This window comes from Pristiophorus japonicus, chromosome 6 (assembly GCF_044704955.1).
Source record: "Pristiophorus japonicus isolate sPriJap1 chromosome 6, sPriJap1.hap1, whole genome shotgun sequence".
Lineage (NCBI taxonomy): Eukaryota > Metazoa > Chordata > Chondrichthyes > Pristiophoridae > Pristiophorus > Pristiophorus japonicus.
This window is the reverse complement of record NC_091982.1, coordinates 252,101,558-252,126,417: the sequence shown is the minus strand read 5'-3', so window position 1 is coordinate 252,126,417 and position 24,860 is coordinate 252,101,558. Positions and strand designations below refer to the sequence as shown.

Here is a 24,860-nt window from a genome sequence, read left to right as displayed (position 1 = left end):
ATGTAAGGGTGACTCTCCCTTGGGGTGGGGTACTGTTTAGTGAATGAGTGGGGGGGGGGGGGTCCCTAAATAGATTCCTCGCCTGCCATTTTTCCATAGTCATGCTTGCATGTGGCAAACACCGCTCAGTGTTCCTGATTTAGTTTTGCAACAGCTTCATTTTCGCTCCCCGGAGAGTCATACTTAGATGGCTTTTTAATAGCAAAAACCGAGTGAGCATCTGGAATTTCTATCACTCCTGACTTATTTCTCAATCCCAACCAAACACAGTCCTGATTATAATCTATCACCACGCCGTACTGATCCAACACATCAGTCCCGACAATTCCCCTTCCGTCGGGGGTGGTCATCATCATCGGCGCTGGGACCTTACAGGTGAGGCCTCCCAACTGAAGTTCAGTGGCCTTCCCTGTATATGCGGTGGTTGTATCACCGTTAAACCCTTTAAGGGTCATATAACCCTTGCCCGCCACTGCATGGCGTTCAGGGTATGGGGTGTGGATGATGGTAACAGCTGAGCCAGTATCGATGAACATAATCTGCTGCCTGCCCCTTTTAAGACAACAAGGATTACTGGTCTCCCACTTCCATCACGTCCCCCTTCCCACCAATCTCTGGAGGCCGAAACCTGTCATAGGGTCGATCCTTGAATGGGTCTCTCTAATGAGTGTGCATCGACGATTGTGTGCACCGGTAAATGATTTTGCATCCTCCCCGTGGCAATTTGGGTTTGTACAAGGGTTATCAACTGGTCCAATCGTTGATCTGCCCCAGAGGACTTGGATTTGTTCTTTAGAAGGCTTACTAACTGAGCCAATTGTTGTTCCATTCCAGAGGGTTTGGATTCGCCCCTCGGGAGGTATCTATGCATTGCATCATGGTTCGGTGCTGGTCTGGGCCTGCTGCAATCTTTTGCTCGGTGTCCTACCTTCTTACAATTAAAGCACTGTCCCTCAAAGGGGTAGTTTCGAGATCCCTCCACCATTGACACTGGTTTATTTGCAGTGGGTGGTGACTTCACCTTTAACTGGTCTTTTACCATCTCCCAGTCTATTTGAGCGCTGGTCTCTATATCTGTCCACTGATTGGTGGGCCTAATGGCAATGCCAGGGTGGTTTTAACTAAAGAGTGGAGTTGGGTCAGGAACATCAATTTAAATTGTTCCTGATTCTTTCCTGCTGCAGCATTTGTGAGTGCCTGGTTCTGAGTACGTTGATAGATATCGTACAGGTTGTTAGTGAAGGCTCTAGGGGTCTCTTCTGGGCGCTGCTTGGTCTGATTAAGCAGAGCCACTGTTCAAGGTTTGAATCCCTAAATGGTTTAGGATCTCGGTCATGAGTACATCGACCGCTGTGCCAGGCTGGAGGACTGTCTGGCAGATTATATTTTAGGGAAGTGGAACAGGCCAAGAGGAGGACTCATGTTAAGTCTCTCTCTTCCAACTCGGGGTGACCCCTCCTGAAATTTGCCCACCTCCTATTAACTTCCAGTGGGTCGTCCCATCATTAATGGGCCCCAACTCCTGGCTACACGCCGTGGTGTCAGCACCAGATATGGTCCGTGAGTTGGTATGGTTACTGGTGAAGTGACTGTGCGCATTACGTCGTGAAGAAGTGGTTACTACAGCTATGATTGGCTCTTGTGTCTCCAAGGTATTTATTGTGTTCCTAACACAGATGAGGCTACACACAGGGAGGTTAAAGTAACAGTGACCTCAGTCTTTAATAAGACACTCCAGAGTGAGGAACAGGCCTAAGGGGCCGGCTTATATACAGTGCTCCCAAGGGATGCTGGGATCCCTTGGGACTTCAACAGATGAGCTCCCTGGTGGCGGAACATGGGAGTGCATGCTTTACAGATACACAACATCACCCCCCCACCCAACCCAAAGTCAAAGTGAAAACTATTTACAAGGTGAGGCGGTCGGGAGCCTTTCTTTCCCTGGTGGACCGCCTCGGTACAAATGTCTGTTCTGGTGTGTTGGCTGTGCCCTTGCTGGGCTGGCATATTGTTGACCCTGCAGGGCTGCTGGGTGAGCCTGGCCTTGCTGAGCTGTTGGGCCTGATGGGTTCGATTTCCTGGTCCGGCGTGGTGTCATTGATCCTTTGGGTGTGTGTTGTGGGCTCGAAAAAGGTGGTGTCTGCTGTGGGTTGTTCAGGGCAGTCTGTGAGCCGCAGTCTCGTTTGGTCCAGGTGCTTTCTGCAAATTTGTCCATTGTCTAGTTTGACTACAAATATCCTATTCCCTTCTTTAGCTATCACCGTGCCCGCGATCCACTTGGGACCATGTTCATAGTTTAGCACATACACAGGGTCATTCAGATCAATTTCCCGTGACACAGTGGCGCGACCATCGTTTACATTTTGTTGCCGCCTGCTCTCTACCTGATCATGCAGGTCGGGGTGAACCAGCGAGAGTCTGGTTTTAAGTGTCCTTTTCATGAATAGTCCAGCCAGGGGCACCCCTGTGAGCGAGTGGGGTCTCGTGCGGTAGCTGAGCAGTACTCGGGACAGGCGGGTTTGGAGTGAGCCTTCTGTGACTCGTTTAAGGCTCTGTTTGATGGTTTGTACTGCCCGCTCTGCATGCCCATTGGAGGCTGGTTTAACTGGGGCCGAGGTGACATGTTTGATCCCATTGCGGGTCATGAATTCTTTAAATTCGGCACTGGTGAAACATGGCTCATTGTCACTGACCAGTGTGTCAGGCAGGCCGTGGGTAGCAAACATGGCCCTCAGGCTTTCAATGGTGGCGGTGGCGGTGCTTCCCGACATTATTTCACATTCAATCCATTTTGAAAAAGCATCCACCACCATCAGGAACATGTTACCGAAAAACGGGCCCGCATAGTCGACATGGATCCTCGACCATGGTCTGGAGGGCCAGGACCACAAACTTAGTGGTGCCTCTCTGGGCGCGTTGCTCAACTGAGCACATACGCTGCATTGCCGTACACAGGACTCTAAGTCAGAGTCGATACTGGGCCACCACACGTGGGATCTGGCTATCGCTTTCATCATTACTATTACCCGGGTGTGTGCTGTGGAGATCCGAGATGAACGTCTCCCTGCCCTTTTTGGGTAGCATTACGCGGTGACCCCACAACAGGCAGTCTGCCTGAATGGACAGCTTGTCCTTTCGCCGCTGGAACAGCTTGATTAGCTCTTGCATTTCAACGGGGATGCTGGCCCAGCTCCCATGCAGTACACAGTTTTTTACTAGGGACAGCAGAGGATCTTGACTGGTCCAAGTCCTAATCTGGCGGGCCGTGACAGGTGATTTATCATTTTCAAATGCTTCCATGACCATCAACAAGTCTGCGGGCTGCGCCACCATCAACAAGTTTGCAGGCTGCGCCATTTCCATCTCCGTGGTGGGCAATGGTAGCCGACTGAGAGCATCCACACAGTTCTCGGTGCCTGGCCTGTGGCGGATGGTATAGTTATACGCTGATAGCGTGAGTGCCCACCTTTGTATGCGGGCTGAGACATTAGTATTTATCCCCTTGTTTTCAGCGAACAGGGATGTGAGATGCTTGTGATCGGTTTCTAACTCAAATTTGAGGCCAAACAGTTATTGATGCATTTTCTTTACCCCGAACACACACGCTAATGCCTCTTTCTCAATCATGCTGTCGGCCCTCTCGACCTTAGACAAGCTCCTGGAGGCATAGGCGACAGGTTGCAACTTCCCCGCAACGTTAGCTTGTTGTAATACACACCCGACTCTGTACGACGACACATCACATGCTAGCACAAGTCTTTTACACGGGTTATACAATACAAGCAGCTTGTTGGAGCATAAAATGTTTCTGGCTTTCTCAAAAGCAATTATTTGTTTTTTTTCCCATACCCAGTTCTCACCTTTGCGCAATAACACATGTAGGGGCTCTAAGAGGGTGCTTAACCCTGGTAGGAAGTTACCAAAATAGTTGAGGAGTCCCAGGAACGACCGCAGCTCCGTGACGTTCTGTAGCCTGGCACGTTCCTGATAGCCTCTGTCTTGGCGTCTGTGGGCCGAATGCCGTCCGCTGCGATCTTTCTCCCCAAAAACTCCACTTCTGTTGCCATGAAAACCCATTTCGACCTCTTCAGCCGCAGCCCTACCTGACCCGTGACCAATATGTCGTCCTGAAAGACCACCGTGTGTGGTACCAGCTTGAGTAGGCTCTCCATGTTTCTCTGGAAGATCGCTGCAGCCGACCGAATTCCAAACGGACATCTGTTGTAGATGAACAGTCCCTTGTGCGTGTTGATGCAGGTGAGGCCCTTCGAAGACTCCTCCAGCTCCTGTGTCATGTAGGCTGAAGTCAGGTCGAGCTTGGTGAACGTCTTGCCTCCTGCCAGCGTCGCAAATAGGTTGTCTGCCTTAGGTAGCGGGTATTGGTCCTGTAGCGAGAAACGATTAATAGTTACTTTATAATCGCCGCAAATCCTGACCGTGCCATCACTTTTGAGTACTGGAACAATCGGGCTGGCCCACTCGCTGAATTCCACTGGGGAGATGATGCCCTCGCATTGCAGCCTGTCCAGCTCGATTTCCACTCTCTCCCTCATCATGTGAGGTACCGCTCGCGCCTTGTGGTGAATGGGTCGTGCGTCTGGGACCAAGTGGATCCGCACCTTCGCCCCGGAAAAGTTTCCAATGCCTGGCTCAAAAAGGGAAGGAAATTTGTTAAGAACCTGGGTACATGAGGCCTCATCGACATGTGATAGCGCTCGGATGTCATCCCAGTTCCAGTAGATTTTGCCCAGCCAGCTCCTTCCAAGCAGTGTGGGGCATCGCCCGGGACAATCCAGAGTGGCAGTTCGTGCACCGTACCCTCGTAGGTGACCTTGACCATGGCGATTCCCAGGACAGTGATAAGCTCTTTGGTGTACGTTCTCAGTTTCATGTGGATGGGGCTCAGGGCTGGTCTAAATGCCTTGTTGCACCACAGTCTCTCAAACATCTTTTTACTCATGAGGCCGCCAGTGTCCAGTTCCATGGCTACGGGTAAGCCATTCAATTTTACGTTTAGCATTATAGGTGGACATTTTGTCGAAGGCCCAGTTATACTCTCCCGCCTGGGCTCCTTGTGCTCCAATGAATCATAGAATGATACAGCACAAAAGGAGGCCATTCGACCCATCGAGCCTGTGCTGGCTGTTTCGAAGAGCTCTCCAATTAGTCCCACTCTCTGCTCTTGCCCCACAGCCCAGCAAAGTTTTCATTTTCATGTATTTATTTGGGAGGAGACCTACACATGGAGGCCGAGAGTATGGCTGAGGTACTACATGAGTACTTTGTGTCTGTCTTCACCAAGGAAGAGGATGCTGCCATAGACATACTGAAGGAGGAGGTCGTGGAGATACTGGATGGATAAGAATTGATAACGAGGAGGTACAAGAAAGGCTGGCTGTACTTAAAGTCGATAAGTCACCTCCCCCAGAACCAGCCTCCATGCCCCAGGAATCTGAAGCCCTCCCTTCTGCATCATCTCTCCAGCCACGCATTCATCTGCTCTATCCTCCTATTTCTGTACTCACTAGCTCGTGGCACTGGGAGTAATCCGGAGATTACTACCTTTTGAGGTCCTGCTGTTTAATCTCTCTCCTAGCTCCCTAAACTCTGCCTGCAGGACCTCCTCCCTCTTTTTACCTATGTCGTTGGTACCGATATGGACCACGACCTCTGGCTGTTCACCCTCTCCCTCCAGAATGCCCTGCAGCCGCTCAGTGACATCCTTGACCCTGGCACCAGGGAGGCAACATACCATCCTGGAGCCACGTCTGCGGCCGCAGAAACACCTGTCTGCTCCCCTGACGATTGAATCCCCTACCACTATAGCTCTTCCATTCTTCTTCCTCCCCCCGCCCTCCGTGCAGCTGAGCCACCCGTGGTGCCGCAGACTTGGCTCTGGCTGCACTCCCCAGAGGAACCATCGCCCTCACCGGTACTCCGAACAGAATACTGGTTGGAGAGCAAGATGCACATAAGGGACTCCTGCACTCCCTGCCTGGTCCGCCTCTTCTATCTGGTGGTCACCCATTCACTGAAACGTGTTATCCACCATGCTCACCCTCACGGATGCACCACAGTGACTCCAACTGCTGCTCAAGCTCTGAAACCCGGAGCTCGAACTCCTGCAGCTGGCCACACTTCCTGTACATGAGGTTGTCCAGGACACGGGAAGCGTCCAGGACTTCCCACATGGCACAGGATGTGTATTCCACAGGACTGAGCTGCCCTGCTGTGCCTTTATTCACTCGACTGTTGACTAACTTTACAGAAACTTAAGATGACGTGTATTAACAGTTACTAATCGCCAAGCTTCAGCATTAACACTAACCAACTATTTAACACCGGCTCCTAACTTGAAGAGAAAAGAAAACGGTGTGATCTTTACCAACCGGTTAATTTTTAAATATTAAAGTTATTTCGAGTATCTGTGACTGGGTACATAGGAATGTACAGAACTGGAAAAGATCAAACTGATCAAACGTTCCTACATAATGTCAGTCAGCTTAATTCTTCAGTTACGTGGATAGACTGGAGAAGCTGGGGTTGTTCTCCTTAGAGCAGAGAAGGTTGAGAGGAGATTTGATCGAGGTGTTCAAAATCATGAGGGGTCTGGACAGAGTAGAGAGAGAGAAACTGTTCCCAGTGGCGGAAGGGTCGGGAATCAGAGGACACAGATTTAAGGTGATTGGCAAAAGAACCAAAGGCGACATGAGGAAAAACCTTTTTACGCAGCGAGTGGTTGGGATCTGGAATGCACGGCCTGAGAGGGTGTTGGAGGCAGACTCAATCACTGCTTTCAAAAGGGAGTTAGATAAGTACCTGAAATTAAAAAAAATTGCAGTGCCACGCGGAAAGGGCGGGGGAGTGGGACTGGCTGAGGTGCTCTTGCAGAGAGCCGGCACGGGTTCGATGGGCCGAATGGCCTCCTCCTGTGCTGTTAGCCTTTCTATGATTCTATTCTCCAGTTTCGCCACATAACTGAAGTTTCTCATCCCTGGAACCATTCTGGTAAATCTCCTCTGCACCCTCTCCAAGGTCTTGACATCCTTCCTAAAGTGCGGTGGCTGGAATTGGCCACAATATTCCAGCTGAGGCCCAGTTGGTGAGACTGACCACACTCACGGCCTGAAATAGTCACGTTGTGGGGGATCGGTTTCCGCACGGAGCCATGTGCAAGAGGAGAGAGAAGTGGCAGAAAAAAGAGCGGAAACAGTATTCGGGCAGCTTCCCCGATGCGCTGCAGTGTGAGTGCTGAGCGTGCAGACCAGGAGGTCCCGGGTCTCTGTCACCCATGCTGAGTGAGCCAATCCCAGTTGGGATGTCGATAGGGAACTGCACCTGAGCAACGGAGCAGAAATACAGCAGCCCACTCGCCTCCTCTTCCTCCCCCGCTCGCACCACCCCCACCCCCTGCTCCCCCATCCCCGCTCGGCCCCCCCCCCCTCCGCTCGCTACCCCCCCCCCCATCCATGCACCCCCCCCCACCCTCTACCGCTCACTGTTCCCCACTACCGCTTGCTGCTCCCCACCCCCACTCGCTCCCACCCCCCCCCGCTCACATCCCCACCCCCCACTCGCCCCCCTTTCCGCTCACCATCCTTGCTTACTCCCGCACCCCCGCTCAACCCCCCACCCCTGCCCTCTACCGCTCGCTGCTCACCCTCCCTGCTCGCTCCTCCCTCCTCTCTGCCGCTCCCCCCCACCCCCGCTCGCTCACTGTCCTGCCCCTGCTAGGGAATTCTAGGATTTTGACCCAGGATGTATTTCCAAGTCAGGATGGTGTGTGACTTGGAGGGGAACTTGGAGGGGATGGTGTTCCCATGTTACCTGCTGCCCTTGTCCTTCTGGTGGTAGAGGTTGCAGGTTTGGGAGTTCCTGCCGAAGAAGCCTTGGCGAGTTGCTGCAGTGCATCTTGTAGATGGTACACACTGCAGCCACGGTGCCCGACGGTGGAGGGAGTGAATGTTGAAGGTGGTGGATGGGGTGTTAATCAAGCGGGCTGCTTTGTCCTGGATGGTGTCGAGCTTCTTGAGTATTGTTGGAGCTGCACTCATCCAGGCAAGTGGGGAGTCTTCAATCACACTCCTGACTTATGCCTTGTAGATGGTGGAAAGGCTTTTGGGGAGTCAGGAGGTGAGACACTCGCCACAAAATACCCAGCCACTGACCCGCTCTTGTTGCCACAGGCTGGTCCAGTTAAGTTTCTGGTCAATGGTGACCCCCAGGATGTTGACGGAAGGGAATTCGATCAATGCTACTGAATGTCAAGGGGAGGTGGTTAGACTCTCTCTTGTTGGAGTTAGTCATTACCTGGCACATGTGTTGCGCAAATGTTACTTGCTACTTATCAGCCCAAGTCTGAATGTTGTCCAGGTCTTGCTGCAAGTGTGCATGGACTGCTCCATTATCTGAGGAGTTGTGAATGGCACTGAACACTGTGCAATCATCAGCAAACATTTTCACTTCAGATCTTGTGATGGAGGGAAGGTCATTGATGAAGCAGCTGAAGATGTTTGGGCCTAGGACACTGCCCTGAGGAACTCCTGCAGTGATGTCCTAAGAACACAAGAAATAAGAGCAGGAGTCGGCCATTGGGCCCCTCGAGCCTGCTCCGCCATTCAATAAGATCATGGTTGATGTGATCTTGGCCTCAACTCCACTTTCCTGCCTATTCTTCATAACCCTTGACTCCCCTATAGTTCAAGAATCTGTCTATCTCCACCTTAAATACATTCAGTGACCCAGCCTCCATAGCTCTGTATTAGGGGTAGAGAATTCTAAAAATTCACGACCCTCTGAGAGAAGAAATTCCTCCACATTTCTGTTTTAAATGGGCGGCCCCTTATTCTGAGACTATGCCCCCTAGTTCTAGATTCCCCCACGAGGGGAAAAATCCTCTCTGCATCTATCCTGTCAAGAGTCCTCAGAATCCTACGTGTTTCAATAAGGTCACCTATTATTCTTCGAAGCTCCAATCTTCCTTTGTGCTAGGTATGACTCCAGCCAGAGGAGAGTTTTCCCTCTGATTCCCATTGACTTCAGTTTTACTCGACTCCTTGATGCCACACTCGGTTAAATGCTGCCTTGATGTCGAGGGCAGTCACTCTCACATCACCTCTGGAATTCAGCCCCTTTGTCCATGTTTGGATTGAGGCTGTAATGGGGTCTGGAGCCGAGTGGTCCTGGCCTAATCCAAACTGGGCATCGATGAGCAGGTTATTGGTGAGTAAGTGCCACTTGATAGCACTGTCAACGACACCTTCCATCACTTTGCTGATGATTGATCAGATTGGATTTGTTCTGCTTTTTGTGGACAGGGCATACCTGGGCAGTTTTCCACATTGTCGGATAGATGCCGGTGTTGTAGCTGTGCTGAAACAGCTTTCTATCTAGAGACGTGGCTAATTCCCGGAGCGCGTCTTCAACATGGCAACCGGGACGTTGTCGGGGTCCATAGCCCTTGCTGTATCCAGTGCACTCGGCTGTCTTTTGATATCATATGGAGTGAATCAAATTGGCTGAAGATTGGCTTCTGCAATGGTGAGGAACTCGGGAGGAGGCCAATATGGATCATCCACTTCTGGCTGAAGTTGGTTATAAACACTTCAGCCGGGCTGGTATACAGAGGGGTGGAATTTATGCTCAGTTGGATGAAGCTCGTTAATATTTATCTTGAACTTGACACCGCTTTCTTCACATGGAGGCTGAATAAAACATCCTGATCATGGGTAATATCCAAACATTTGAAGGGAGAGTGAGGCGGAGATCGAGACAGCGTTTAATTCAGTTTGCAGATTGGTGTCAATTAATAACGGGGAACATGGAAATGGCAGAGACTTTGAACAAATATTTTGTATCAGACACTAAAAACATCCCAACAGTGGATAATCAAGCGGGTACAGGGAGGGAGGAACGTAATACAATCATTATCACTAAAGAAGTAGTACTCGGTAAAATAATGGGACTAAAGGCAGACAAGTTTCCTGGACCTGATAGCTTACATTTGAGGGTCTTAAAAGAAGTGGCTGCAGAGATAGTGGATGCATTCGTTGTAATCTACCAAAATTCCCTGGATTCTGGGGAGGTCCCCAAATTGGTAAACCGCAAATGTAACGCCCCTATTTAAAAAAGGAGGCAGACAGAAAGCAGGAAACATAAGAACATAAGAAATAGGAGCAGGGGTAGGCCATTTGGCCCTTCGAGCCTGCTCTGCCATTTAATAAGATCATGGCTGATCTGATCATGGACTCAGCTCCACTTCCCTGCCCGCTCCCCATAACCCTTTATTCCCTTATCGCAAATGCAAATATAATGCCCCTATTTAAAAAAGGAGGCAGACAGAAAGCAGTAATCTATAGACCAGTTAGCCTAACATCTGTCATTAGGAAAATGCTGGAGTCCATTATTAAGGAAGCAGTAGTAGGACATTTGGAAAAGTATAATTCAATCAAGCAGAGTCAGCATGGTTTTATGAAAGGGAAATCATTTTGACAAATTTGCTGGAGTTCTTTGAGGATGTAACGAGCAGGGTGATAAGGGGGAACCAGTGGATGTGGTGTATTTGCGTTTCCAGAAGGCATTCAATAAGATGCCACATAAAAGGTTACTGCACAAAAGTTCACAGGGTTAGGGGTAATATATTAGCATGGATAGAGGATTGGCTAACTCACAGAAAACAGAGAGTTGGGATAAATGGGTCATTTTCCGTTTGGCAAACAGTAACTAGTGGGGTGCCGCAGGGATCGGTGCTGGGGCCTCAACTATTTACAATCTATATGAATGACTTGGATGAAGGGACCGAGCGTAATGTAGTCCAGTTTGCTGATGATACAAAGATGGGTGGGAAAGCAAATTGGTATAAAAACAGAGAAGTCCTGCTACAACTGTACAGGGTATTGATGAGGCCACACCTGGAGTTCTGCGTATAGTTCTGATCTCCGTATTTAAGGAAGGATATACTTGCATTGGAGGCTGTTCAGGGAAGGTTCACTAGGTTGATTCCGGAGATGAGGGGGTTGACTTATGAAGATAGGTTGAGTAGGTTGGGTCTATACACATTGGAGTTCAGAAGAATGAGAGGTGATCTTATCGAAACACACAAGATAATGAGGGGGCTCGACAAGGTGGATGCAGAGAGGATATTTCCACATCGGCGAAACTAAAACTAGGAGACCTAGGGCTAGAACCTTCACTTTTGTGCTTAGCGCCCAAAAATGGGCGTTATTTCCGCGGTGGGCGTTAAAAAAGGATTTTCAGATCGCCGGCTTCTCGCCCATTCTCAAAACACCTAGTTTACATTTTGAAAATGGGCGTTACGTTAAATTTTTTTGACCTTCTGCCGTAAAGTGTGGCCATCCTTAGCAACGGCATGGCAACGCTTGATTCCCGCGATTCAGGAGGTCAAGGGTCATCATGACATGCGCAGAAGAGGAGACAGAAAGAGAAGGAACTCAGAGACACTGAAAACATGTGGCTGTGGTGTGTGCTTGTTTGGCTGTTGTGGGAGGCACGAGGGAGATTCACCAGCAGCAAAAAGCCTACTAAGCACCAAGAACATAGTTGGCACCGAGTTTTTGCCCAGCAAATAAGATATAACATGGAAGGGATGGAGGAGGCCCTGGAGCTGGTAGCCAGGAACACTGCTGACACAGGTCTCCCAGTGGTCCCCGAGCGCAGCGCTCCCTCAGTACTGCCCCTCCGACAGTGCGGCGCTCCCTCAGTACTGCCCCTCCGACAGTGCGGCACTCCCTCAGTACTGCCCCTCCGACAGTGCGGCGCTCCCTCAGTACTACCCCTCCGACAGTACAGCACTTGGAGTGTCAGCCTGGATTATGTGCTCAAATCACGACTCTGATTCCTGGGATACGAGGGCTGTCTTATGAGGAGAAATTGAGTCGATTTGGCCTATACTCTGGAGTTTACAAGAATGAGAGGTGATCTCATTGAAACATATAATATTCTTCGATGGGTTGACAGGATAGATGCAGCGAGGATGTTTCCCCCGGGCTGGAGAGTGCCGAACCAGCGTTCATAGTCTCAGGATAAGGGGTCGGCCAGTTAGGACTGAGATGAGGAGAAATTTCTGCACTCAGAGGATTGAGAGTCTTTGGAATTCTCAACCCCACTCGCCCTGCCCCCCCCCCTTGTCCCGAACCCCTCCTTCCCCCATCACGCCTGCTGCTCCCCCCCCCCCCCCCCCCGCTAACCACTGCCCCCCCCGCCCCATGTCCCCCGAGAGAAATCACAGGTGGATATTTGGCTGGACTTTCGCTGTCCGTGATTGATGCTGCCATGAGCTGAGAGGCAGGTGCAGTGATGCGGGGATAACACTGTGCACTCAGTAATTGGCTGTTCACTTGGTTTGTAAACATGTTTGGGATGAATTGTAACCTTGGCTCACTCCCATGAGCTGTGAAATGTTCTTCTGTGTGAAGCACAGCTTTTCCAGAACATTCCTCTCGCATCGAGAGAGGTTCCAGTCAAACCGTTCACGCTCCGAGCAAAACAGCAGTACGTATTTATCCGACACCAGATCCCTCTCCCATCTCCACACCATTTCACAATCAACATCCATCTCCCCCTTCACCCCCCCCCCTGTCTCTCTCCTTCCCCCCCCCCTGTCTCTCTCCTTCCCCCCCCCCCCGTCTCTCTCCTTCCCCCCCCCCCCCGTCTCTCTCCTTCCCCCCCCCCGTCTCTATCCTTCCCCCCCCCCGTCTCTCTCCTTTCCCCCCCCCCCCCGTCTCTCTCCTTCCCCCCCCCCCGTCTCTCCCCTTCCCCCCCCCCGTCTCTCCCCTTCCCCCCCCCGTCTCTCTCCTTCCCCCCCCCCGTCTCTCTCCTTCCCCCCCCCCGTCTCTCCCCTTCCCCCCCCCCGTCTCTCTCCTTTCCCCCCCCCCCGTCTCTCTCCTTCCCCCCCCCCCGTCTCTCTCCTCCCCCCCCCCCCGTCTCTCCCCTTCCCCCCCCCCGTCTCTCTCCTTCCCCCCCCCCCCCCCTGTCTCTCTCCTTTCCCCCCCCCTGTCTCTCTCCTTCCCCCCCCCCCCGTCTCTCTCCTTCCCCCCCCCCGTCTCTCTCCTTTCCCCCCCCCCCGTCTCTCTCCTTCCCCCCCCCCCCATCTCTCTCCTTCCTCCCCCCCATCTCTCTCCTTCCTCCCCCCCATCTCTCTCCGCCCCCCCCACTCTCTCCGCCCCCCCCCCACTCTCTCCGCCCCCCCCCCCACTCTCTCCGCCCCCCCCCCCACTCTCTCCGCCCCCCCCCACTCTCTCCGCCCCCCCCCACTCTCTCCGCCCCCCCCACTCTCTCCGCCCCCCCCCACTCTCTCCGCCCCCCCCCCACTCTCTCCGCCCCCCCCACTCTCTCCGCCCCCCCCCACTCTCTCCGCCCCCCCCCACTCTCTCCGCCCCCCCCCACTCTCTCCGCCCCCCCCCACTCTCTCCGCCCCCCCCCACTCTCTCCGCCCCCCCCACTCTCTTCCCCCCCCCCACTCTCTCCCCCCCCCCCACTCTCTCCCCCCCCACTCTCTCCGCCCCTCCCCACTTCTCTCCGTTCCCCCCCTCCCTCCGTTCCCCCCCTCCCTCCGTTCCCCCCCTCCCTCCGTTCCCCCTCTCCGTCTCTCCCCCCTCTCTTTCCCCTTTTCTCTCTCCTTCCCCTTTCTCTCTCTCTCTCTCCTTCCCCCTCTCTCTCTCTCTCCCCCACTCCCCCTCTTTCTCTCTCCCCCTCTCTCTGCACCCCCCACTCTCTCTCTCCCCACTCACACTCTCTGTCTCTCTCCCCACTCACTCTCTCTCTCTCTCTCTCTCTCTCTCCCCCTCACACTCACTCTCTCTCTCTCCCTCCCCCTTTCTATCTCTCTCTCTCTCTCTCTCCCCGCCCCATCTCTCTCTCCCCCTCACACTTTCTCTCTCCCTCTCTTTCCCCCCCCCCCCACTCGTCCCGCACCCTCTCTCCCTCTCTCAATTTCTCCCTCCCACTCACTCTCTCTCTCTCTCTCTCCACCCCACTCTCTCTCTCTCTATCTACCCCCCCAATTCACTTTTTCTCTCTCTCTCTCTGTGTCTCTCATCCCATTCCTTCTGTCTCGTGTCTCTTCCTCTCTCTCTCTCTCTCTTCCACCCCACCAACTCTCTCTCCCCTCACTCTCCCTCCCTCTCTCTCTTTCCATCTGCCCCCCAGTCTCTGTCTCCCCCACTCTCTCTGTCTCTCTCTCTCCCTCTTTCACCCATTCTCTCTCCCTCTTTCACCCACTCTCTCTCTTCCCCCCACCCCTGTCTCCCGCTCTCCCCACTGTCTGTCTCTCCCTCACCCCCCACTCACTCACTCTATCTGTATCTCTATCTCTCGCTCTCTCTCTTCCCCCCTTCCACCCACTCTCTCTCTCTCTCTACCCCCCACACACTCTCCCTTTCTCTCTCTGTCCCTACTCTCTTTCCCCCATCCTCTCTCTCTCGCTCTCTCTTTCCCCGGCCCCACACACACTCTCTCTCTCTCCCCCCACTCTCTCTCTGATCCCCCAATCTGTCTCTCTCCCCCCCCACACGCCCCCTCTCTCCCCCCCACACGCCCCCTCTCTCCCCCCCCACACGCCCCCTCTCTCCCCCCCCACACGCCCCCTCTCTCCCCCCCCACACGCCCCCTCTCTCCCCCCCACACGCCCCCTCTCTCCCCCCCCACACGCCCCCTCTCTCCCCCCCCACACGCCCCCTCTCTCCCCCCCCCACACGCCCCCTCTCTCCCCCCCCACACGCCCCCTCTCTCCCCTCCCACACGCCCCCTCTCTCCCCCCCCACACGCCCCCTCTCTCCCCCCCCACACGCCCCCTCTCTCCCCCCCCACACGCCCCCTCTCTCCCCCCCACACGCCCCCTCTCTCCCCCCCACACGCCCCCTCTCTCCCCCCCACACGCCCCCTCTCTCCCCCCCACACGCCCCCTCTCTCCCCCCCCCCACACGCCCCCTCTCTCCCCCCCCACACGCCCCCTCTCTCCCCCCCCACACGCCCCCTCTCTCCCCCCCCCCCCCACGCCCCCTCTCTCCCCCCCCCACGCCCCCTCTCTCCCCCCCCCCACGCCCCCTCTCTCCCCCCCCCCACGCCCCCTCTCTCCCCCCCCACACGCCCCCTCTCTCCCCCCCCCACACGCCCCCTCTCTCCCCCCCCCACACGCCCCCTCTCTCCCCCCCCCCCACGCCCCCTCTCTCCCCCCCCCACACGCCCCCTCTCTCCCCCTCTCTCCCCCCCCCCACACGCCCCCTCTCTCCCCCCCCACCACGCCCCCTCTCTCCCCCCCCCCCCCCCACGCCCCCTCTCTCCCCCCCCCCACGCCCCCTCTCTCCCCCCCCCCCACGCCCCCTCTCTCCCCCCCCCACACGCCCCCTCTCTCCCCCCCCCACACGCTCCCCACGCCCCCCCTCTCCCCCGCCACACGCCCCACCCTCCCCACGCCCCCCTCTCCCCCCCCACACGCCCCCCCCCCCCCCCCACACGCCCCCCCCTCTCCCCCCCCCCCCCCCCCCACACGCCCCCTCTCTCCCCCCCCCACGCCCCCTCTCTCCCCCCCCCCCACGCCCCCTCTCTCCCCCCCCCACGCCCCCTCTCTTCCCCCCCCCCACGCCCCCTCTCTTCCCCCCCACGCCCCCTCTCTCCCCCCCCTCCACGCCCCCTCTCTCCCCCCCACGCCCCCTCTCTTCCCCCCCACGCCCCCTCTCTTCCCCCCCCCAAACGCCCCCTCTCTTCCCCCCCAAACGCCCCCTCTCTTCCCCCCCACACGCCCCCTCTCTTCCCCCCCACACGCCCCCTCTCTCCCCCCCACACGCCCCCTCTCTCCCCCCCACGCCCCCTCTCTCCCCCCCACACGCCCCCTCTCTTCCCCCCCACACGCCCCCTCTCTTCCCCCCCACACGCCCCCTCTCTTCCCCCCCACACGCCCCCTCTCTTCCCCCCCCACGCCCCCTCTCTCCCCCCCACACGCCCCCTCTCTCCCCCCCCACACGCCCCCTCTCTCCCCCCCCACACGCCCCCTCTCTCCCCCCCACGCCCCCTCTCTCCCCCCCACACGCCCCCTCTCTCCCCCCCACACGCCCCCTCTCTCCCCCCCACACGCCCCCTCTCTTCCCCCCCCTCTCTTCCCCCCCCCACACGTCCCCCCCCCACACGTCCCCCCCCCACACGTCCCCCCCCACACGTCCCCCCCCACACACGTCCCCCCCCACACGTCCCCCCCCACACGTCCCCCCCCACACGTCCCCCCCCACACGTCCCCCCCCCACACGCCCCCTCTCTCCCCCCCACACGCCCCCTCTCTCCCCCCCACACGCCCCCTCTCTCCCCCCCACACGCCCCCTCTCTTCCCCCCCACACGCCCCCTCTCTTCCCCCCCCACACGCCCCCTCTCTTCCCCCCCCACACGCCCCCTCTCTTCCCCCCCCACACGCCCCCTCTCTTCCCCCCCCACACGCCCCCTCTCTTCCCCCCCCACACGCCCCCTCTCTTCCCCCCCCACACGCCCCCTCTCTTCCCCCCCCACACGCCCCCTCTCTTCCCCCCCCACACGCCCCCTCTCTTCCCCCCCCACACGCCCCCTCTCTTCCCCCCCACACGCCCCCTCTCTTCCCCCCCCCACACGCCCCCTCTCTTCCCCCCCCCACACGCCCCCTCTCTTCCCCCCCCACACGCCCCCTCTCTTCCCCCCCCACACGCCCCCTCTCTTCCCCCCCACACGCCCCCTCTCTTCCCCCCCACACGCCCCCTCTCTTCCCCCCCACACGCCCCCTCTCTTCCCCCCCACACGCCCCCTCTCTTCCCCCCCACACGCCCCCTCTCTTCCCCCCCACACGCCCCCTCTCTTCCCCCCTCTCTCCCCCGCCACGCCCCCTCTCTCCCCCGCCACGCCCCCTCTCTCCCCCGCCACGCCCCCTCTCTCCCCCGCCACACGCTCCCTCTCTCCCCCCCCCACACGTCCCCCACACGCCCCCTCTCCCCCCCCCCCCACGCCCCCTCTCTCCCCCCCCCACGCCCCCTCTCTCCCCCCCCCCCACGCCCCCTCTCTCCCCCCCCCACGCCCCCTCTCTCCCCCCCACCCTCTCTCCCCCCCCCCCACACGCACCCTCTCTCCCCCCCACACGCCCCCTCTCTCCCCCCCACACGCCCCTCTCTCCCCCCCCCACACGCCCCTCTCTCCCCCCCCCACACGCCCCTCTCTCCCCCCCCACACGCCCCTCTCTCCCCCCCCCACACGCCCCCTCTCTCCCCCCCCACACGCCCCCTCTCTCCCCCCCACGCGCCCCCTCTCTCCCCCCCCACACGCCCCCTCTCTCCCCCCCCACACGCCCCCTCTCTCCCCCCCACACGCCCCCTCTCTCCCCCCCCACACGCCCCCTCTCTCCCCCCCCACACGCCCCCTCTCTCCCCCCCCCACACGCCCCCTCTCTCCCCCCCCACACGCCCCCTCTCTCCCCCCCCACACGCCCCCTCTCTACCCCCCCACACGCCCCCTCTCTCCCCCCCCACACGCCCTCTCTCCCCCCCACACGCCCCCTCTCCCCCCCCCACACGCCCCCTCTCTCCCCCCCACTCTCTCTCCCCCCCCCCACTCTCTCTTTCCCCCCCCCCACTCTCTCTTTCCCCCCACTCTCTCTCCCCCCCACTCTCTCTCCCCCCCCCCCACTCTCTCTCCCCCCCCCACTCTCTCTCCCCCCTGGTCAGGTGAATGTTACAGGTGTGACGGGAGGGCGGCTGATTGGCCGGTGGGGTGAGCGCTGGGTTATTGTGGCCGGGCTCGGGGGGGGTGCGGGGGTCTTGTTCCGGATTGTGTTCCCGCGCTGGGCGGCGAGACTGACTCTGCAGCTTGTGTCCTGTTGCAGGATTGATCACTGGAACAACGAGAAGGAACGCATTGTGCTGATCACCGACAGATCCCTGCTCATCTGCAAGTACGATTTCATGATGCTCATGTACGAGCATTGCCGGAGGGTCCCACTGAACTACATCGACAGGATCTGTGCTGGGCCATTCGCCTTCCCGGAGCGCTCCATCACCAGGTAGGCTGTCTGCCCGGACCCCCTCGCCCAGACCCCCCCCCCACCATTCCCGCCCCCACCCAATGCCAGAAATGCTGCTGATGATAGGGTTGCAGCAAGGTCTGGGGCCCGGGTGCTGGGTGCTGCTACTGTTGGCAGTGTTTGTACCCAGGTCATAAAAACAAGTCTGCAAAATACCACCTGTAATTCCTGGAAGGATGATCGCAGTGACGGGGGGATTGCGTGTTCCCCCTGGTTGAGATTTGGTTCCCTGTGGAGCCGAGTGGCTGTTTGTGTTGTTGCAAAGCTTTCCGCCGAGACTCTGCACCTCCGTGCCGAGGCTGCAGCGACCGAGCGAGAGGAGAAGGTGCCCTTCATTTCCCAGCCATCCCATAAAGATCCCGGCCATCGCTGACCTGAGCCTTCAGTGCTGACTGAGTTAACGGGATGCCGATATTCTGCTCTCGGTTCAGGGAACTGGAATTGGAAATATCTGCGACCCTGCAGTGCGGCTGCTGCTCCCTGAGCGGCCAGCGGGGGGCAGCCTCGGGCAGGTTTTGGCGAATTGCTGCACTTGGCTTCGCGTGCTCGCGATCTCTGCACCCGTCACTCCAGCGACACACGCTCTGGGATTCGGTCTCCGCCCTATCCACATGTGACCCGAGGGACCAGCTGTGTGGGGGTGGGGGGGAGCGGCCAATGGTGACTTCAGACGCAGCTGTCGCTGACACCAGACTGTGACAGCTCAACAACAACCTGCATTTGTATAGCGCCTATCACGCAGTACACTCAGGGGTGCTGAGGAGGGCAGGCGCCTCGGGGGAAGTTGTGGGGCCGGAGGAGATTACTGAGATGGGGAGGGGCGAGGCCGCGGAGGGATTTGAGAACCAGGGGGAGAATTTTGAAATCGAGCCGTGAGCTAACCGGGAGCCGGTGGCGGTCAGCGAGCGCAGGGGCTGATGGGTGAGCGGGACTTGGTGCGCGTTAGGACACGGGCTGCCGAGTGTTGGATCACCTCGGGTTTACGTAGGTTAGAATGTAGGAAGCCAGCCAGGCGTGCATTGGAATCGTCAATCTAGAGGTAACAAAGGCATGGGTGAGGGTTTCACCCCAAACATTTTGTCTGTATGCTATTTTGATGCGGGAGTTTATTTTGAATGGATTAAAGCCAGTGTTAAAATAGTGGATAAAGAATGTCTGACTGTTAAACATGCCCAGGTATCGGTGGCATTGATTGGCTCGGTACATCCTGTATACTGGCACCACATCCTGTGTATGTGTGTAGCTCCTGCTCCAAATCGCATTCGCCTCCCCTCGCTCCTCCCCCTCCCCTCGCTCCTCCCCCTCCCCTCGCTCCTCCCCCTCCCCTCGCTCCTCCCCCTCCCCTCGCTCCTCCCCCTCCCCTCGCTCCTCCCCCTCCCCTCGCTCCTCCCCCTCCCCTCGCTCCTCCCCCTCGCTCCTCCCCTCCCCCTCGCTCCTCCCCTCCCCCTCGCTCCTCCCCTCCCCCTCGCTCCTCCCCTCCCCCTCGCTCCTCCCCTCCCCCTCGCTCCTCCCCTCCCCCTCCCCCTCGCTCCTCCCCTCCCCTCTCCTCACATCCAGCATTGGACACTTTCACGGGTTCTCAATCCCACCTCGCTCCAGTGCCGCAGTTTCCACACAATAGATGGATATTGGAAACAGCACAGTGAGGGGGATGGGGTGGGGGTCGGAGGGGCAGTACTGAGGGAGCGCCGCACTGTCGGAGGGGCAGTACTGAGGGAGCGCCGCACTGTCGGAGGGGCAGTACTGAGGGAGCGCCGCACTGTCGGAGGGGCAGTACTGAGGGAGCACCGCACTGTCGGAGGGGCTGTACTGAGGGAGCGCCGCACTGTCGGAGGGGCAGTACTGAGGGAGCGCCGCACTGTCGGAGGGGCAGTACTGAGGGAGCGCCGCACTGTCGGAGGGGCAGTACTGAGGGAGCACCGCACTGTCGGAGGGGCTGTACTGAGGGAGCGCCGCACTGTCGGAGGGGCAGTACTGAGGGAGCGCCGCACTGTCGGAGGGGCAGTACTGAGGGAGCACCGCACTGTCGGAGGGGCTGTACTGAGGGAGCACCGCACTGTCGGAGGGGCTGTACTGAGGGAGCGCCGCATTGTTGGAGTGATAGTACGGCGCTCTGTCAGTATTGCACTGGGAGTGCTTAAGTTCCTGGAGTGGGACTCGAACCCACGAGCTTCTGACTCAGAGGCGAGGCTGCTACCCACTGAGCCATGGCTAACACCTGAGCTAGCACAGGTTTTGAAAAAAAATCAGGGTTCCTGCTCCCAGCATGTGCGATTGGGTCCCCTGGAGGATGAAACTGGGGAATCAATAATGGGGAACTGGGAAATGGCAGAGACACTGAACAAATATTTTGTATCGGTCTTCATGGTAGAAGACACTAAAATCATCCCAATAGTGGATAATCGACAGTCTATAGAGAGGGAGAAACTTAATACAATCACTATCACTAAAGAAATAGTACTCGGTAAAATAATGGGACTAAAGACAGACAAGTTCCCTGGACCAGATGGCTTACATCCTAGGGTCTTAAAAGAAGTGGCTGCAGAGATAGTGGATGCATTGGTTGTAATCTACCAAAATTCCCTGGATTCTGGGGCAGTCCCAGCGGATTGGAAAACCGCAAATGTAACGCCACTATTTAAAAAAGGAGGCAGACAGAAAGCAGGAAACTATAGACCAGTTAGCCTGACATCTGTCGTTGGGAAAATGTTGGAGTCCATTATTAAGGAAGCAGTAGCGGGACATTTGGAAAAGCATAATTCAATCAAGCAGCGTCAGCATGGTTTTATGAAAGGGAAATCATGTTTGACAAATTTGCTGGAGTTCTTTGAGGATGTAACGAGCAGGGTGGATAAGGGGGAACCAGTGGATGTGGTGTATTTGGATTTCCAGAAGGCATTCGACAAGGTGCCACATAAAAGGTTACTGCACAAGATAAAAGTTCCCGGGGTTGGGGGTAATATTTTAGCATGGATAGAGGATTGGCTAATTCACAGAAAACAGCGAGTCGGGATAAATGAGTAATTATCCGGTTGGCAAACAGTAACTAGTGGGGTGCAGCAGGGATCGGTGCTGGGTCCTCAACTATTTACAATCTATATTAATGACTTGGATGAAGGGACCGAGTGTAATGTAGCCAAGTTTGCTGATGATTCAAAATGGGTGGGAAAGCAAATTGTGAGGAGGACACAAAAAATCTGCAACGGGATATAGACAGGTTAGTGAGTGGGAAAAAATTTGGCAGATGGAGTATAATGTGGGAAAATGTGAGGTTATTCACTTTGGCCGAAAAAATAGAAAAGCAAATTCTAATTTAAATGGAGAAAAACTGCAAAGTGCTACAGTGCAGAGGGACCTGGGGGTCCTTGTGCTTGAAACACAAAAAGTTAGTATGCAGGTACAGCAAGTAATCAGGAAGGCAAATGGAATGTTGGCCTTTATTGCAAGGGGATAGAGTATAAAAGCAGAGAAGTCCTGCTACAACTGTACAGGGTATTGGTGAGGCCACACCTGGAGTACTGCGTACAGTTTTGGTCTCCGTATTTAAGGAAGGATATACTTGCATTGGAGGCTGTTCAGAGAAGGTTCACTCGGTTGATTCGGGAGATGAGGGAGTTGACTTATGAAGATAGGTTGAGCAGTTTGGGCCTGTACTCATTGGTGTTCAGAAGAATGAGAGGTGATCTTATTGAAACATAAGATAATGAGGGGGCCCGACAAGGTGGATGCAGAGAGGATATTTCCACTCATGGAGGAAACTAAAACTGGGGGCCATAGTCTCAGAATAAGGGGCCGCCCATTCAAAACTGAGATGAGGAGGAATTTCTTCTTTCAGAGGGTTGTAAATCTGTGGAATTCTCTGCCCCAGAGAGCTGTGGAGGCTGGGTCATTGAATATATTTAAGGCGGAGATAGACAGATTTTTGAGCGATAAGGGAGTAAAGGGTTATGGGGAGCGGACAGGGAAGTGGAGCTGAGTCCATGATCAGATCAGCCATGATCTTATTAAATGGTGGAGCAGGCTCGAGGGGCCAAATGGCCTACTCCTGCTCCTATTTCTTATGTTCTTGTGTGTGTGAGTGTATTCGGTGCGGCCGAGGTTGGGCCCACCTGAAGTGCCCGTCGCTGTGGTGGAACAGGCGGGCTGGGTTCCCTCCAGTGGCGTGACCCTCGGCTAGCCTGCTGGGAGATGGCTTTGGTTGTGGAAGAGCATTCCACCCTCAGTGGCTGCCTTCAGCGGAAAGGAGAGCTGGGTGTAGGCTGAAGACCCAGCATGGGTACAGGTCACAGGTCAGTTGCCGTGTCAGTGTTGTGATGCAGGCGCCGATTATGGCCATCCAGCTGGATTTCTGTGCCGGTTTGTAAACGTACGTGAATCTGTCCCGGCTCTTGCGCTCATCATAGTGTACAGGGCCCCGTGCTTTATCTGTACCTGTCTGCTGCTCATTCAGCAATCCTTCCTGCTCCGTCTCTCGTGCTGCGTATGACCGAGTGTTGGCACCTTGGGACCACGTTGAAGGTGGAGCTGAATGAGGGCCAGTTTTGGCGCGGTTGGGCATTTAATGTTCAATGAAACATGCCCAAGGAAGGTGATCAGATGCCAACTGAGTCCGCCGATCCCACCACTAACGTCAGACGCAGGAGAAGGTCGGTTTGACCCTGGGCTTTTCGCCCTCTACAGCCAGGCTGCTCTGAAACCCAAGCAGTGGGCAAGTCCCACCTGGAGGTGAAGCACTCGAGCACTGCAGGAGCCTCCCACCCTGTCCCTTTGTTATGTTTGGAGTCCGGTCCCCGGAGTTGGTTTTGTCTGGTGAGGCTGGTCCTGCACCCAGTGGAGAGCCGGTGTGGAGCTGTCCCGTGGGCCAAGGTGCTGGACGCTAGGTCCTGACTGGTGCCTGGCTGAATCAGCTCACATATGCAAATGATGAGCAGGGATGGCAATAGGCAAATGAGGTTGGAGGAGAATGGAGACGTGTTTGAACAGGTTGTGGGCCCCTGATGTTAGCAGAGCTGGGCTGGGCAGCACTTGTTTCATCGATACCATCTCACTGGCTGCAGGCACCATACAATCACTGAGGCTTCAAACCTCTCGTCCTGCACCAGAGACCGAGAACAGAAATGCTCCCAAGGTGCAGAGTAGAACTTCGTACATTGAATGTAGAATCTACCAGAGCTCCAGTCAGCTTTGGGCTTTCTTCACTTCCAGGGGAATTTCCGGAGACTCGAGAGCAGCAACGTTAACTGCCTTTCTCGAAGACCAGCCCTCTCTCGCTCTGTGTCTCGCTCTCTCGCTCTGTGTCTCGCTCTCTCGCTCTGTGTCTCGCTCTCTCGCTCTGTGTCTCGCTCTCTCGCTCTGTGTCTCGCTCTCTCGCTCTGTGTCTCGCTCTCTCGCTCTGTGTCTCGCTCTCTCGCTCTGTGTCTCGCTCTCTCGCTCTGTGTCTCGCTCTCTCGCTCTGCCTCTCGCTCTCTCGCTCTCTCGCTCTGTCTCTCGCTCTGTCTCTCGCTCTGTCTCTCGCTCTGTCTCTCGCTCTGTCTCTCGCTCTGTCTCTCGCTCTGTCTCGCTCTCTCGCTCTGTCTCTCGCTCTCTCGCTCTGTCTCTCGCTCTGTCTCTCGCTCTCTCGCTCTGTCTCTCGCTCTCTCGCTCTGTCTCTCGCTCTCTCGCTCTGCCTCTCGCTCTGCCTCTCGCTCTGCCTCTCGCTCTGCCTCTCGCTCTGTCTCTCGCTCTGCCTCTCGCTCTGCCTCTCGCTCTGCCTCTCGCTCTGCCTCTCGGTCTCTCGCTCTCTCGCTCTCTCGCTCTCTCGCTCTCTCGCTCTCTCGCTCTGTCTCTCGCTCTGTCTCTCGCTCCCTCGCTCTGTCTCTCGCTCCCTCGCTCTGTCTCTCGCTCCCTCGCTCTGTCTCTCGCTCCCTCGCTCTGTCTCTCGCTCCCTCGCTCTGTCTCTCGCTCCCTCGCTCTGTCTCTCGCTCCCTCGCTCTGTCTCTCGCTCCCTCGCTCTGTCTCTAGCTCTCTCGCTCTCTCGCTCTGTCTCTCGCTCTGTCTCTCGCTCCCTCGCTCTGTCTCTCGCTCCCTCGCTCTGTCTCTCGCTCCCTCGCTCTGTCTCTCGCTCCCTCGCTCTGTCTCTCGCTCCCTCGCTCTGTCTCTCGCTCCCTCGCTCTGTCTCTCGCTCCCTCGCTCTGTCTCTCGCTCCCTCGCTCTGTCTCTCGCTCCCTCGCTCTGTCTCTAGCTCCCTCGCTCTGTCTCTCGCTCCCTCGCTCTGTCTCTCGCTCCCTCGCTCTGTCTCTCGCTCCTTCGCTCTGTCTCTCGCTCCCTCGCTCTGTCTCTCGCTCCCTCGCTCTGTCTCTCGCTCCCTCGCTCTGTCTCTCGCTCCCTCGCTCTGTCTCTCGCTCCCTCGCTCTGTCTCTCGCTCCCTCGCTCTGTCTCGCTCCCTCGCTCTGTCTCTCGCTCCCTCGCTCTGTCTCTCGCTCCCTCGCTCTGTCTCTCGCTCCCTCGCTCTGTCTCTCGCTCTGTCTCTCGCTCTGTCTCTCGCTCTGTCTCTCGCTCTGTCTCTCGCTCTGTCTCTCGCTCGCTCTCTCGCTCTGTCTCTCGCTCTGTCTCTCGCTCTGTCTCTCGCTCTGTCTCTCGCTCTGTCTCTCGCTCTGTCTCTCGCTCTGTCTCTCGCTCGCTCTCTCGCTCGCTCTCTCGCTCGCTCTCTCGCTCGCTCTCTCGCTCTGTCTCTCGCTCTCTCGCTCTGTCTCTCGCTCTCTCGCTCTGTCTCTCGCTCTCTCGCTCTGTCTCTCGCTCTCTCGCTCTGTCTCTCGCTCGCTCTCTCGCTCGCTC

General features: G+C 56.8%; 1 protein-coding gene across 1 annotated transcript in view; it reads left to right on the top strand.

The window, feature by feature from the left end:
* LOC139265461 (tumor protein p63-regulated gene 1-like protein) overlaps window positions 1-24,860 on the top strand; it is a 136,063-nt gene that overhangs the window by 32,095 nt on the left and 79,108 nt on the right. Inside the window, exon 3 of the mRNA XM_070882475.1 lies at window positions 17,850-18,026. Within this exon, the coding sequence (XP_070738576.1) occupies window positions 17,850-18,026 (177 nt within the window). The remainder of the gene's footprint in view (window positions 1-17,849; window positions 18,027-24,860) is intronic.